A 15353-nucleotide genomic window follows, 5' to 3' on the forward strand; every position below is an offset into this window, starting at 1 on the left:
AGAGCATAGCATTGTTGGTGTTTATCAAAGGACGGAGGGGGAAAGGATTCTGACAAGTTCATGAAAATGACAATGATTGTGAATGCTTGGGAAAAATGACAATAATAAGGTGAGGAGTTCCTCTCTTTGCTTAATAAATTGATGGGAAAATGCACACATCTGTGGACACATCCGCGGAAGCATGTAGCTGAAATTGAGTTATACCTACTTATGTGGGCATGGCTGCAAAAATTGCATATCAGCATATATCAGAAACCTATGACAAAATAATATATATCTTGATAATATTACAGATAGGGTTCATTAATTTTGATATGCAAATTTTGGATTAGAGCTCCTTGGATTGAGTTGTGTAAGATGAGATGCAAAATTGAATTCTTTTCCTCTAACCTTCAATGAACTCTGCCATTAGATAGATTGTTTCTCTTTGAGAAATCAGATTAATTCTATACAACATGTACCATATGATCGTGCATACAGTCATTCGCAACTACTCATTTTTATGGGTTTCATTCATCGAAAGCTCATCTCAATGTACTGCTATAGAAACGAGTAGTTATGATTGGTGGCTTGCATTGTCATTATCAAAGTTTAGATTTGTGCAACTTTATTTTCAATGGTCTGGTAAAATTAAAGATAGCAATGTGCACCTACTAAAGCTCAAAATTCAGTCAAATCATTTGAATCATCTGCCATTATGTTCATCCTATCAACACCAAAATTTTGCTTGAAACAAATATCATCTAAATTATACGGTTCTTCAGTTTTTTATATAGTAAAAACCATGCATAAACCAAATCACAACCGACATATTGTTAACTGAACCTTGGAAGTAAATGGAGCAAAAGAGAGTAGAGAAAAAGAAATAAAATGACAATTCCATGATTAAAAAGTTGGAGACGAAAAATAGCTGGACGCCAGCGCGCCTAGGTTTACATGGAATGACCCCTTGAGGCAAGGGGCTGGGGTTTGTTTTCAAAGGGCGTTGGCCCTTGCTCTGATCTCTACTACATCAAATTGTGGTTCCATGTGCTGCGTCTCGGTCTGCCCAAGGGACTAGGCTCCGACCTGGTTGGTACGAGCGTGAGGTACGTGGTAGGTGGGGAATGGTTCCTTTCTGTCTATAAAAGAGAGAAAAGTGGCATAGCCAACAAAAGTTCCCGGGAAAGAAAAGCTACCAGCAGGCCTGATCCCGGACCAGTAAGTGGTTGGTGAAAATTGTAAAGGGGGTTCTGAAAAAAAAAGGCAAATGATGGCATCTTACTACTTGTTTTCTTATTATTTTCTCTCAAAATTATCATATAACTAGATAGAAGGCCTCCTAATTAAGATGTTCGCACATCTGTATAATCCCATGATGAGTTCAAGTGGGTTTACCTAGTTGTGAACGCAATTTGTTACACATGATGCATGTCCCTGTTGTGCTTGTGTTCTAATCGCAATCAGCATGCCGATCATAGACGGCTGTGAATGGAAGAAGACCTTCTCCGATCCAAGTTGGGACTATGGAAGATCCAAATCTATTGGTATCTAAAGATGCAATTATGAACTGCTTAAGCTTCATTTAGGTCGGAGCTCAACTGATTGATTATTATTGTACTTGAATAGTTTAAATAATTTTTTGAATCGAATTTAAATAATAAAATAATTAATTTAAATATATATATATATATAATTTTTATTTATAATATATATTATATTAATTTAATATTTTAAAATATTATATTATATTATATCTAAGTATTTTTTTTTTAAGTATGGCCGATGGCCGAATTTGAACTCAAGCTGGAGTATCGTGGGTTTAATATCGGAGTCAAGTCGATGTCAAAAGTTTCTGGGAAAGAAAAGCTGCCAGCAGGCCTAATCTCGGACCAGCAGGTTGTTGGTGAACATTGTAAAGGAGGTTCTAAAAAAAGAAGCACATGATAAAAGTATCTTATTACTTTTTTTTTTATTATTTTCTCTCAAAATTATCGTATGCAAAAATCTAGATAAAAGACCTTCCAATATGTTTGCAAATCTGTATAATCACATGATGCATCAAAGTGGGTTTATATAGTTGTGAATGCAATTTGTTACACATGATTAGGGATAGCAATGGATAGGGTTTGGGTCGGGTAGTATACTACCCATCTCCAAATCCGAACTTAATACCTTATACCCAAATCCTACCCGATACCCAATCGGATAAGAAAAGAGATACCCATCCCCATACCCAACGGGTTCGAAGATACCCGTGGATAACCCATTTCTCCATACCCAATCCATACCCACCCCATACCCAACCCATACCCATCCATTCTATACCAAAAAAAAGTAAAATAATTTTATGCATATTATCAATCAAAAATAGAATTACCAATTATATATATATACATACATACATACGCACATACACACTTCTAACACACACACATACATACATGCATACATATATGCATGCATACATATACATACATACATATATATAATTATATATATATAGAGAGAGAGAGAGAGAGAAAGAGAGAGAGATCATATATGTGTGTGTGTGTGTATATATATATATATATTCGGATATGTATATATATATATATATATATATATATATATATATATATATATATATATATATGTATATATATATATATATATGTATATATATATATATATATATGTATATATATATATATATATGTATATATATATATATATATATATGTATATATATTCGGATATGTATATATATATGTATATATATTCGGATATGTATATATATATATATTCGGATATGGGTTCGGATATTATCCATATCCATAGGTTCGGATCGGGTTCGGGTAGAAAATAGCACTACCCATACCCTATCCATACCCGTACTATAGTTTTTGGGTTTTATCCAAACCCAGTCAAACCCTATTTTTCGGGTTTGATCGGGTTCGGGTAGGGTGTATACCCATCGGGTCTGGTTAATTTTGCCATCCCTACACATGATGCATGTCCATGCCGTGCCTGTCTACGTATCGCAATCAGCATGCTGACCGTTCATGAATAGGAGATGACCTTCTCCGGTGCAGGACTATAGAGGATTTAAATTTTTTGATACCCATACAAGATAAGTAGAGGTGCAAACAAATCTAACAATTTGCGAGCTGCTTAAGCTTCATTTAGATCCAAGTTCAACTCGACTGATTATTATTGAGCTTAAGTAGTTTGACTAATTTTTGGAGCCGGACTTAAGTAACAAAATATTTGGCTCAAAAATTTATGAGTATAATTATTATCTTTATATATATATATATATTATTTATAATATATATTATATTAATTTAATATTTTAAAATATAATATTATGTTATATTTATTTAAATATATTTTTTGATGTGATCGATGCTCGAAATTAAATCTGAAATCAAGTTTGGATATTAAGGCTCAATCGGTCTTCAATCAAATTTTGAATCTTTAAATTGAGTTAAGCTTAAGCTCGTGCCTCTGGCCATCGGACTCAATTTAACACAATTGCGCCCTTAGGTGAGTGTGATAGAAAGGATGGAAGCATCATACTTAGGGACCTTATGATCACCATCAATAATTCACCGGTTTCCTTGCTAATCATTAAAAAAAACAAAAATCTTTCCGGTATTATCTTTATATTTTCCCTCGCAATCAATAAAAAAAAAATTATCCAAGCCACACATTCTTTTATTTCCCTCACAATGACCAAAAAAAGAAAGCATCAAAATTTTCCACTTCAAGACCCAATTTAGCCCTAGGTCTACCGCCGGTATTCGCATCCATCTAACCTGTTTGAAATAGACACGATTTGTGATTAGTCCCAGGCTCACAAATCAATATATTACCATGTGTCATCCGTCGCGTACCTAAATAACTCTGATCTACTGGAAAATGGCGTTGAAGCCACGCATCACAAAGAAAATGGTTGGGGGACAGGGACAGCAGGTGACGGTAAGCTATCCTTGACCACGCTTTCTTCTTCACTAAGGAGCACTGGTGAAGAGACTTGGTTGGACGGTCAAGATCAACCGATTCTTGGCAAACTTTGGAGATTATGACCCCTCGACCAGAGCAGTATCCTATGGTTATCTGTGAATATTATAATATATATAGAAGGCAGAGTCTAAAAACAATTTTATTTTTTAAGTGATATTTTCAAGAGAAAGTAAGAAAATAAGTTCGCAATATATGGACATTAATATAATAAAAGTGGTCGATCATGAAATTATAATAAACATACCACAAATATGTGTTATCTAATTCATAAATTATGCAAATGCTTTATTAATCTCCAGTTGCGAGCCTAGATGATGAATCAATATGCCTTTTTTTTTTTTTTTTTTTTTTTTTTTTTTTTACCACCTTGGATGACATCAAGAAAGTATTCTCCATCTACATCTATGACAGTGTAGACAGAACTTATCGTCTCTAAATATGCCTCTTATTTTTCATGTGTCTGTCTCCGGAGAATTTATTATTATGTACCTGTTTACATGACAAAACAAGATAATTGCGTGACAGTTTTTCTTATGCAACTGATTCATGCAAGCCAAAAAGCATGAAGACATACTTCCTCTCATCAAGCAACTACATTGTCAGAAATCATAACATTCATTGCCAAATAATTCTTGTTATGATCAATATGTAATTCATGTCGCAGTATATCTCATTTTAGTCATTTCTCATCTGTTTTTTTTTTTTTCTTTTTCACCATCTAGCGATCGTGGCCCCTAGAAAAGGATAAACCACATCATATTACATAAAACCACCACAGTAAACTAAGTAGTACTCCATAAGTTTCATCCAAAAGCCTGATCCATTAAGATAAGCAATCGAAATCAGCCATCCCAAAATGGTTGAATCTCGACAGCATGAAAAATGTTGAGCGTCGGTCGGTCGCAAAAAAAAAAAATTTCTTGCCGACACGACAAAGGATCTGTACTTTGCCAACCCCTCATGAATCATATCAATCCGTCAATTCCATATCATAATGAAAAGCTTTTTGTATGACTTGGTGATGCATTTTAGCGTTAATCACCTACCGATCGTTAATCACATTCTTACAAATTAATAAAGTACTCTATCCCTTAGAAAATTATTAAGATAGGAAGGAAACTTCAAGGCTCAAAGTTAAAAAAACACCACCGCAACCAACACACTCACAGTTTCTTATTTCCTACTTAGGATGTAGTGACAAAAGACAGCGAGGGCGCCGCATGCAGTGTAGATGGACTAACCTCAATGCATATAACAATTCAATGAGTCCATTTTTTTTCTTGTTAGAATAATTTAATGACAATATTATAGTAAAGATTCAGTGCAAACCGGATTGCCGGAGTTGGTGGTTATGCGTTTCCTTATTCACTGTATTATTCGGAGCCGTTACCGTCTGGAATTTCTCCAATTACGATCTCAATTCCAACAAATATACCAATTTTGGCACCCGGAATTATAATTCCCACAGTATTTTCTTTCCTTTTGACGCATCCACCTCGCTGCTTTGTCTTTTTTATTCTCTTTATTCTTCTTTTCCTGTGTTCTGTTTTGTTTGCCTTTGCTTTCCTCTTGCCAGTACAGCAGAAACTGGGGAGGTATTAAAAATAAGAAGAATCTTCACTCAGAGAGAGAGAGAGAGAGAGTGCGTTTTTTTGGCTACAGGGATGGGTTGAGAGTGGATGGAAAAGCGGCTGGATCTTTAGGTACAGCTGCTTGGTGAAGAAAGATTCGATCTTTTCCACGGTATGGTCTTATTCTTCAAAAAGATTTTTTTTTTTTCTTTTACATGTCTTGGTTGTGTTTTTTTTCTATGTTTTGATGGAAATCCAGTTGCGGAGATATCGTTTCTTGTGCGCTTCTATGTTTGTTTCATTTTCGGTGCCTTAGATTGAGTAGTTATAATGTTTCGACAGGGATTTAGTGTCTTAGATTATGTTTTTCTGTTCTTTCTTCCATTCCTAACACTGAGTCAGTTGGCTTTCTGGTGTCTTGGTTTTGGTTTCCGTGGATCATGGAATCTTGTTGCTACAGAAAGAAGGATTTTCGGGAACTTTGTCCTGCGTTTTGGATCCCTAACCGTAATTGTTGTCTGTCCGTGTCCATTTCTTCTTCGGTTGAGCTTCTATTCTTCGATTGATCATTTGTTCCATGTTTTGATTGAAACCTAGTTGTAGATGTTGGATGCGGTCTCAGGGTTACTGGGTTTTTGAATGTATCATGATGTGGTTACTGAAATTATTTGAGCTGCTGTTGAAGGTGGAGTCTTGGTTTGCTTTCTTCAAAGGAAACTTTTGTTTCTGCTTCTTGATGTGGAGGTGGGGAAAAAATTTGATTTTCTTTATCTTTCCTCTATCTTCTATTGATACCTTTAACATTACTCTACAGTTACCTACTTCTTGTTTTCTTATGTGATTGCCGTTGATCAGGTGATTTTTGGTGCAAGCAAGCGAATATTCAAGTAACTAATTGGGTTCTTTACTCTTTGCTACCCCAATGAGGTATTCCTTATGCTGCATTGAGAGTTCTATATCTACTTTTGCATTGCCAAACCTGATCCCATTTGCATTGCTTTATAGGTGGTTTGGAATTCATCAAATTGGGAACACAAGGCTTCACATATATTTTGTTGGCATTCATTGAGTTGAGTGGCTTTATGCATTGTGTTTGGCAAATATGTTTTACTCCTGGTTTGAATCTGTTACCTAGGGTTTTATATTGGTGAAAAGATTGAAGCTTTCAAGATTAGAACAGTTAGCATTGGCTTGTTTGCTTGGAGTCATGGAAACATCGCCACGTGGTGAATCCAGGTGCTTGTATTCATGGTGGTGGGCTAGTCATATCAGCCCAAAGAATTCTAAATGGCTCCAGGAAAACCTTGCAGGTATGCACTTTTCACTGTATGGTTGTTTTGTTACCATTTGATACCACAAATAAGTTGCAGTGGAGAAAGGTTTTACTAAACCTAAACATTGTACTGTAAGCATAACTGCCAGAGTGATTCTACTTGTCAAACTCAAGGCTGAGTTCCCTTTCACAATCAGATTACTATAGAATGCTTTCAGTTATAAATTGAACAAATGCATTTGTTTTACAGTTGAGGAACAAAACTATTAAGAGATTCAAATCCAGTAGACAACAGAGAACAACATTGTGAGTTTGTTCAGTGACAGGGAAACTTGGATGAAGAGTCCAAAAGTATAATTCTTGCACTGAATGAGTTTTTAAATGAAGGCAGATGTTGAATAATTACCATGAGTCTGCATATATTCAGATGTAATAACTGAAGTGCTGGAAAAGTACATTTGACCCCTTTTTTGTGTTGATTCTGAGAGTAACATCACCCTCTCTCTCTCTCTCTCACACACACACTAGGACAGGTGGAAGCTTGCCTGAAACTAGGTGAGGGATTTGGACCAGGACACCAGTATTAGCCCTCATTGACTTTGTCAACTGAACAAATTGGCACCCTTAGTGTGAGAATACATTTCATCTTAAGACTGTGAACTATTGATTCTTCGTACCTCTCATCAGATAGTGTTTAGTTGTGAGTTTGACCCAAATGGATGGGATAAAGCTTGTCCTTTACATGTCATGTTAATGCGTAAAGCTTAGTAGCTTGCTGGGAGTCCCCCTATGGGGTCATCATTTACTGATTCTTACAGCAGCTGAATAACTTTCTATACCCTGTTTGTTTTGGTTAATGGGAAGTTTAATTAGCCTGTTCCTTCCTCCTTATATAAAGTTAATGAAGCTAGGGAACCTGACTTTTCCTTTTAAGGGTAAAATTGCACAGAATGGACCCTTCCTGTCAGTATTTTCTGCATGCTCATTACACGATCAACATTTACTGGTTAAGAAGAAACTTGTAATTAGTTGAACTTGCTAAGAAAATACTACTAGTTGAGATTTGGTAGAATTCTATACTTGCTCTTCTTCCATATTTCAGCTTCCTTTAATGCTTCTAAAAATAATACATATATAACAACTGGCACAAATTTATCTATAGACATCTTGTGCGTGCGTGCATGTCTCTAGAAATAATGTGGACATTAAGTACCACGTCTTTTTTACTTTTCAAGATTAATTAACTAGGTTTTACAAAATTGAATCTGTTTAGTCATTTCCATGTCCTTGGAGAGATGAACGAAGAGTGGACCTGACACCATTTAGCTATATCAGCAAGCAGGCAGCCACAGCTAGAGAAGCACTGTGGAATGTTTGTGAAAAAAATAAAACTAGGATCAAGTAAATCAATTAAAACCTAGGAATGTAAAGTATGATATTGCTATTTAGCTTCTATCTTGGCAAAATATGCTGGGCATAGACCGTGCTGAAATGTTAAAAAGATAGATTTTACACACAGAATGATGCTGCCTTGGTTTTCCCCTCTATGCTGTTTGTCTCATCTCATGTTTAGCAGCACAAACTTATTGCCATATTTCACCATGATGATACAGAATGTTCAACCAAGGCCAAAGATATGTGCCATGGACAGGTTTTATAATGGTTGTACAATCTTTGGCTGGCTGCTAGCAGTTGTTAATTGAATAGCCCGGCACACTTAGAGCAGTCTATAATCCATAGCTTACCTGATGAGACAGATAAAAGTAGTGCAGATAAGAATGTTACTTGTTGCCAATCCTTGTTGCTTCAGCCGTAGTTTGCTATCTATTGTAGTATGCTTTCTTAATTGATATCATCAATGCATGCACATGGGTTTCTTCTACTTTTCATCATCCAGAAGGTCTTAGAATTTTGTTTAAGCTCATAATAAAACGATACATTCTTAGTGACAAGTTTGAAGGAGGATTTATGTTTTTTTAAAAAAAAAAAATTGATGCAAAAGTTTGAAAGAGGATGTTTAAGGAGATTTTCATTGTTGAAGCTTTTCTCCAAAGGCTTGCACATAGATGTCAGTTGATTAATTATTTAGAGTCTACTCCTTTCATTGTTATTGCTTGGCATTTTCACTTTAGTCTTCTCTTCTTCATAATTCATGTTAGCAACAGTGTATTTGTGCACTTTTTTTTGATTTAGTATTAAAAACTTGTCTTAGCTTCCCTCCTTTTTCTCCTGTCCTATAACATATTTGGTTATGCAATGTTTTTGCATCTTTATATATTTTCACTAAGATTATGCACTTATTTACCTGGACAGACATGGACAGCAAGATCAAAGAAATGATCAAGCTCATAGAAGAAGATGCGGATTCCTTTGCAAAAAGAGCAGAAATGTTCTATAGGAAACGCCCTGAGATTATGAAATTGGTGGAGGAATTTTACCGAGCATACCGCGCTTTAGCAGAAAGATATGATCATGCAACTGGAGCACTTCGCCAGGCTCATCGAACAATGGCAGAAGCATTCCCCAACCAAATCCCATTAGTGTTGACTGATGAGCCTCCACCTGGATCTTCTGCCATGGAGGAGGATCCTTATTCTTTTGAGATGCCTCCACCCATTCATGAATTGTTCAACCCTGATGACTTACAGAAGGATGCACTGAGTGAGCCCTCACAGTTGAATGAGCTATTAGCAGTTGGAGAGGAGACTACCTATCCAAATACCACTAAGGAGAGGGTAAGACAAGGCTTGAATTTCCATGGGGAACAAGGAAAAGGGTCAGAATATAAGCTACTGAAAAAAGAAATTTCCCGGTTACTGACAGAAAATCAAGATCTTAAGAGCCAAATTACATCAGAGTCAGTCCGTGCCGGCAGAGCTGAAACTGAAGCACAAAGCCTAAAAGACACCATCTCTGAAGCAAAATCTGAAAAGGAAGCTGCCCTTCTTCAATATCAGCAATCTGTGGAAAGGATAGCTAACTTGGAGATGGAAATCTCTCAAACCCAAGAAGACATTACAAAGCTTAATGATGAGATGTTAGTGGGAGCTAAGAATCTGAATGTTGCACAGGAGAAATGCCTTCTGCTGGAGAAAGTAAATCAATCGCTACAGTTGGAACTGGAGGCTCTTAGGCAGAGAGAAAAAGAGCAACAGGAAGAACTTAATGTCAAGCAAGAAGAGCTGGAGAAACTCCAAATTTCCATAAATGATGAAAAACAAAAAAAAGTGCAGGCTGAAATGGCTCGAAAAGCTTTGGAGAAGCTCCATACTGAATCTCAAGAAGAGATGAGGCTTTTGGCAGTGCAAATTCAAAATGGAATTGAAAAGCTGAAGGACATCGAACCAAGCAAAGTGAGCTCAGAAGAACTATGGAAGATTAAGGAGGAGAATGGTAGACTGAATGAACAAAACCTTTCTTCTGCTTTAAAGATAATCAATCTGCAGGATGAGATAATTTTCTTAAAAGATTCAATAGTGAAACTTGAAGATGAAGTAGGTCTGCATGTGGAGGAAAACAAACTTCTTCAGGAAGAGCTCTCTCATCTAAAAGAAGATAGAAATGATCTAGAACAGAGACATTTTGCACTAATGGAGCAAATACAAGGAGTGAATTTAAATGTAGGGTCCCTTCAGCTATTAGTTAAGGAGTTGAAAGATGGAAATGATGAATTAAAGGAGATCATTAAGAAACATGCAGATGAAAAAGCTGCTCACTCGCAGAACCTACAAAAAATGGAGGAAGTGTCGGAGAAGAATGCTCTTTTGGAAACCTCTCTTTCAAATGCAAATATCGAGTTAGTAAGATTAAGAGAGAAGATAAAGACATTGGAAGACTCCTGTGAATATTTCCGTGGCAAGATTTCCATCCATCTATCTGAAAAGGCTGTGTTGGTCTCCCATGTAGAGGCTATTGCTCAGAATATGGAGAAGCTTTTGACGAAAAATACATTCTTAGAGAACTCCCTATCTGATCTGAACATCGAACTTGAAGATCTGAGAGGAAAGCTGGAAGGCCTTGGGAAATACTGTCAGTCTCTTCATGATCAAAATTCCAATCTTCTTGCTCAAAAGCTTGGTCTCGTGTCTCAGGTAGATGTTTGAAGGACTTTTCCTCCATCTTTCCTTCAGTCTCTTCATCCATCCATGTCATTTAGCCCATTTGAATGGAAACTGGATGTTTATTTTTTCTTCTGAATTCCGTATTTTAACCCATTGATTATTACATGGTCCTTTTCCCCAAAAAAAAAAAAGAAAAAAAAATCATCATATGTGTTGTCCTGGTATTCTTCCTTTTTTTTAATGTCTACTTGGTGATAAATCCTGACAAATGTTTGTGCATCAGGTGGAAAGCATCAGTGAGAGTCTGGAAAACTTGGAAGATAAGTATGCAGAATTAGAAAACAAATACTTGAATATAGAGAGGGAGAAAGATTTGGCACTTCATCAGATCATGGAGCTAAAGGAGTTATTGAAACTAGAAAAGGAAGAGCATCAAACTGTTATCCAGTCCAACAAGAGTCAGCTGAGTACTTTAGAGTGCAAGACTTTTTGCCTACAAGAAGAAATTCAGCATAGGGAGGAGGAGCTTGAAGAGGAACAGCATAAACTTTTAAATGCCCAAATTGAGATCTTCATCTTGCAGAGATGCTTGCGTGATATGAAAGAACAAAATATGGTTCTTTCAAAAGTTTGTCAGAAACATCAGGAGACATCAAGGCATGCAGGAAATTTGATTTTGCAGCTCGAGCAGGATCGCCACATTCAAGAGAAAAATATAAAATCTCTGTCACTGCATTATGAGAAGCTGAGGGATGGTGTTCGTCTCATATTGAAAACTCTAATAGTTGAGGAGGATTGGTCTTTGGATGGTATCAAAGATGAATTACTTTTGCAGCTTATTTTGCATCAAATTAGATGCTTGCTGAAATCTATTTCAGAGGCCAAGGATGAAAAGCAGCATCTGCTTTCTGAGAAGTCAGTTATTTTTGGCCTTCTGGAACAGTTTGGAAAGCACATGGTAGATCTGAGATCAGATCAGAAGGTTCTCGAGCAAGAATCTAAATTAAGGACCGAGGAACTGTTACTGCTGCATGGCAAAAGGCATGAACTCTTTGAGATGAATGAAAAGTTGAGGCAGGATATGCAATCAGGTAATCAAAGACAAGAAGCACTCGAGGCTGAAACAGAGATTCTTTATGGACGGTTATCAGATTTTCTGGAGGTTCGTCACTCGTTGCAAAGTGAGATCAGTAGGTTGCTAGAAGAAAATTGCTTCTTGTCAAAGACACTTGATGACTCGAGAGTAAAAGAGAACACATTGGAAGAGGAAAACAGCATTGTCCTTGAAGAGGCCATGGCCCTAGAATTTCTTTGCCTGATCTTCAGAAGATTTATTGCTGAGAAAGCATTAGAGCTACAATTATTGAAAAATGATGTGGACTCTCTTCATGAGGCTAGAGATGAGCTTGTCCTCACGAACAGACTAATGGTTGTAAAACTGGGTGAGCTAGAAGTTCAAAACACGTGTCTTAAGGACTTGGTTGTTAATCTGGAAGAGTGCAGAAGGCGTTTGGTGATGCTTGAGAATGATCTTGATGCATCGAAACATGTCTGCATACAACTGAACCAACAAATTGATACAGGAAAGAACCTTCTAATACAGAAAGACACAGAGCTGTTACAAGCAAATCAAAAGATCCAACAAGCACAAGATGTGACAGTAGAATTATGTCGAAGTATTGAGGGCCTTAAGCTAGATATCATTAAGGATAAGGTGGTAAGAGAAGAGTTAGAGAAGAAGATATTCACCTTGTCGGAAGATTATGCCCATAAGAAAAATGAAATTGCCAGTCTTCATCAGGTCAATGAGATGTTGAAAGGAGAACTTGACAAATTGCAGAGAGAGGTTGGAGAGCTTAGAAGCAGAGAACAGTATCTGACTTCTGAACTGCCAAGAGGGAGAGATGAGGTCAAGTCCTTTGAGGAAGAAATTGCAACATTATTAGCTGAAATTCAATCTACCACCATCAATGCAGCACTCTGTGAAGAAAAAGTACTTGAACTAACAGCAAAATGCGATAGCCTTGAGATAAGTGCTATGGTACAAAGGGAAGTGCTGAATGAGGAAATCACTCTAAGAAATGTGTATGTGGATGAGTTGAAGGAAAAACTGAAGGCTCAGGAAAGAGAAAACAGAGAACTTAAGTCACACTTGACTGCATACGTTCCTCTTATCATGTCTTTGTGGGGTGATGTTGCCTTGCTGGAAGAGTGCATTATTGCGCTGCCCAATCCTAGTTCATCAGAAAAGCAAGAAATAAAGGTAATTTTTACACCATAATCAGCAATAAAGTGAAGACTCATCTTGTTTTTCATATTTGTACTGCAATTTATTTCACAAATTTGTGTTAACTAAAATTTTTCCACTCTCTTACCCCTAATACATAGGAATTCAACTCATAACACATTTGTTTCATTTATTAGCTCATGGATATTATTCCTGAGTCATGTTTAATGGTCTGGCTTGACTTGGTTATGTCTGGAGTGCATCTTTAAGTACTGCTATATGTTCTCATAAAGAAAGAAAACATTAATATAATCTATGCATCCTTTTTTACAATAAACATTAATAGAAAACATTAATGATTTCTCAAGTAATAATTTATGTATCTTTTCTCCAATAACAGAATCGAGCTGATTGAAGTAATGTTTTCTAAAGGAACAATCTATGTATCTTCTTTCCAATAATAGGATTGAGCTGATTGAAGTAATGATTTCTAAAGAAGCAATTTGTGTATCTTTTTTCCAGGAAGTTCCTTTGGTGCCCCTCCAGAGTAAGAAGAGCAGACAACAACCTATCAAAGATCATGGTGCCATAGATCTGACAGGAATTCTGAAGTTGCAACAATTGCATGCCAAAGTTGAAGCACTTCAGAAGAAGGTCATGGATACTGGAAGACTTTTAGGGCAGGAAAGGTTTGACTCAGATTCTAGTATGGAAGCTGCAAGGAAAGAAATTGAAGGCTTAAAATCAAAGGAAAATTCAGATGATGAAATCGCTAAAGTGAAGCATGAGCAGAAGATGAAGGATATACAACTTGATCTTGTTTCAAATTCTTCACGATATGGAAATAGTGTTGGTTCATACGGGCTAAGAAAGATGGGAAATGCCAAATCTAATGATCAGACGCTTGAATTATGGAGAACAGCGAGAAGGGATCCCAACAAACTCATTGAGATAACTCCATCAGGAACTACGGGGCGTGATTTAAAGTACCACCGGATGAAAGCAATGGAGGAAGGAAAGGGCAAGCAACCTATTTATGAACTGCTGGATGAAAAGGAGTTGGGCATCGACAAGCTGGAACTACCCGAAAAAGTTATGATAGAAACCCATCAAGAATGGAACAGAAGGGTCATTGAAAGGCTTTCTTCTGATGCTCAGAGGCTGTTGGTCCTTCAAGCAAGTGTACAGGAACTGAAAGCAAATATGGGAACATCTGAAGAGGTTACTAAACCTAGAGGTTTTGAATTTGATACAGTCAAAGCACAGTTGAAGGAGGCTGAGGGAATCATCTCGCAGTTGATTGATACCAACAGCAAGTTGACAAAGAAGGCTAGAGACTTCATCTCATCCTCTGACAATCTGCTTGAGGACAATGTAGAGATGGGGAGCACAAGCCAAAAGATAATCTCAGAACGGGCACGGAGGGTGTCAGAAAAGATTGGAAAGTTGGAACTGGAGCTGCAAAAAATCCAGTACATGCTGCTGAAACTTGAGGAAGAACATGCAAATAAGGGAACAAGAGCTGCACGAAAAAGATCAAAAATCTATTTGCGGGACTATCTTTATGGAAAGAGAAACAGCCGTAGACAGAAGAAAGCCCCTACTTGTGGCTGCCTCAGGCCTAAACCAAAGGATGACTAGTTCTTTTCCTACTGCTTGCAGCTTTGACAGAAGAGAAGGTTCATGCGAGCATACTATTGAGAAGCTTCATGAATGCAGTAAATTATCTCTATATTGTCTAACTTTGTAAGAGAAGTTTTCATTTGAGATTACGTAAATAAGTAGTTCTGATTTAGCAAGGAGAATTTAATGTGGGCCTGATCTATATGAGCCATTTGGGTTGCACACATGCATTCATGTGAATGCCTATGTGCATTCTTTATTTTAAATATGGAATTCTCTACAAAAACACCATACTAACGCTCGTTCCAACTACATGTCAGCTTTGTAATTTGCCAGAGATGCTTATCAAGAGCTACCTAAATTGTTATGCAAGCTTCTGCTTCTTGCCCACAGCTCCTATTTATGGTATTGGTAAATCTTCCTTGCCATGACATCGACATAATTTGAGAATGTTATTTGTATCAAATTGTAGATTGAAACAAGACTTATCAGTTGCTGCATTTGCTTGTTTTGTATGACTAAATCCACCTCTCTTGCCAGGAAACTGTTTTGGTAGAAGATAGATAATTCCACTGTCAGATGGTAGGGAAAAATTATGACGGCACATGTAT

At 36.9% G+C, this 15353-nt stretch overlaps 1 protein-coding gene across 5 annotated transcripts; it reads left to right on the forward strand.

The window, feature by feature from the left end:
• Positions 1-5202: 5202 nt before the first annotated feature.
• Positions 5203-15114, forward strand: LOC105057388 (protein NETWORKED 1A). 5 transcript variants are annotated; one of them, XM_019853444.3, is made up of 7 exons: positions 5203-5730; positions 6156-6302; positions 6414-6485; positions 6564-6868; positions 9145-10922; positions 11176-13155; positions 13642-15114. In XM_019853444.3, exons 4-7 carry the CDS (start codon positions 6766-6768, stop codon positions 14758-14760), a joined length of 4980 nt encoding a protein of 1659 aa, XP_019709003.1. In that variant the 5' UTR covers positions 5203-5730; positions 6156-6302; positions 6414-6485; positions 6564-6765; the 3' UTR covers positions 14761-15114. The 5 variants fall into 5 exon arrangements, with proteins under 5 accessions (XP_019709003.1, XP_073108057.1, XP_019709001.1 ...); XM_073251956.1 differs by having other exon boundaries at positions 6162-6302; XM_019853442.3 differs by having other exon boundaries at positions 6181-6302.
• Positions 15115-15353: the final 239 nt, after the last annotated feature.

Source organism: Elaeis guineensis, chromosome 2, assembly GCF_000442705.2.
Source record: "Elaeis guineensis isolate ETL-2024a chromosome 2, EG11, whole genome shotgun sequence".
Lineage (NCBI taxonomy): Eukaryota > Viridiplantae > Streptophyta > Magnoliopsida > Arecales > Arecaceae > Elaeis > Elaeis guineensis.

Bases quoted from the DNA above. Each gene is read 5' to 3' on its own strand.
- LOC105057388 (XM_019853444.3), top strand. From the start codon at position 6,766: ATGGAAACATCGCCACGTGGTGAATCCAGGTGCTTGTATTCATGGTGG. The intron at 6,869-9,144 runs GTATGCACTTTT...TTACCTGGACAG, and splicing joins GCTCCAGGAAAACCTTGCAG to ACATGGACAGCAAGATCAAA. The intron at 10,923-11,175 runs GTAGATGTTTGA...TTTGTGCATCAG, and splicing joins AGCTTGGTCTCGTGTCTCAG to GTGGAAAGCATCAGTGAGAG.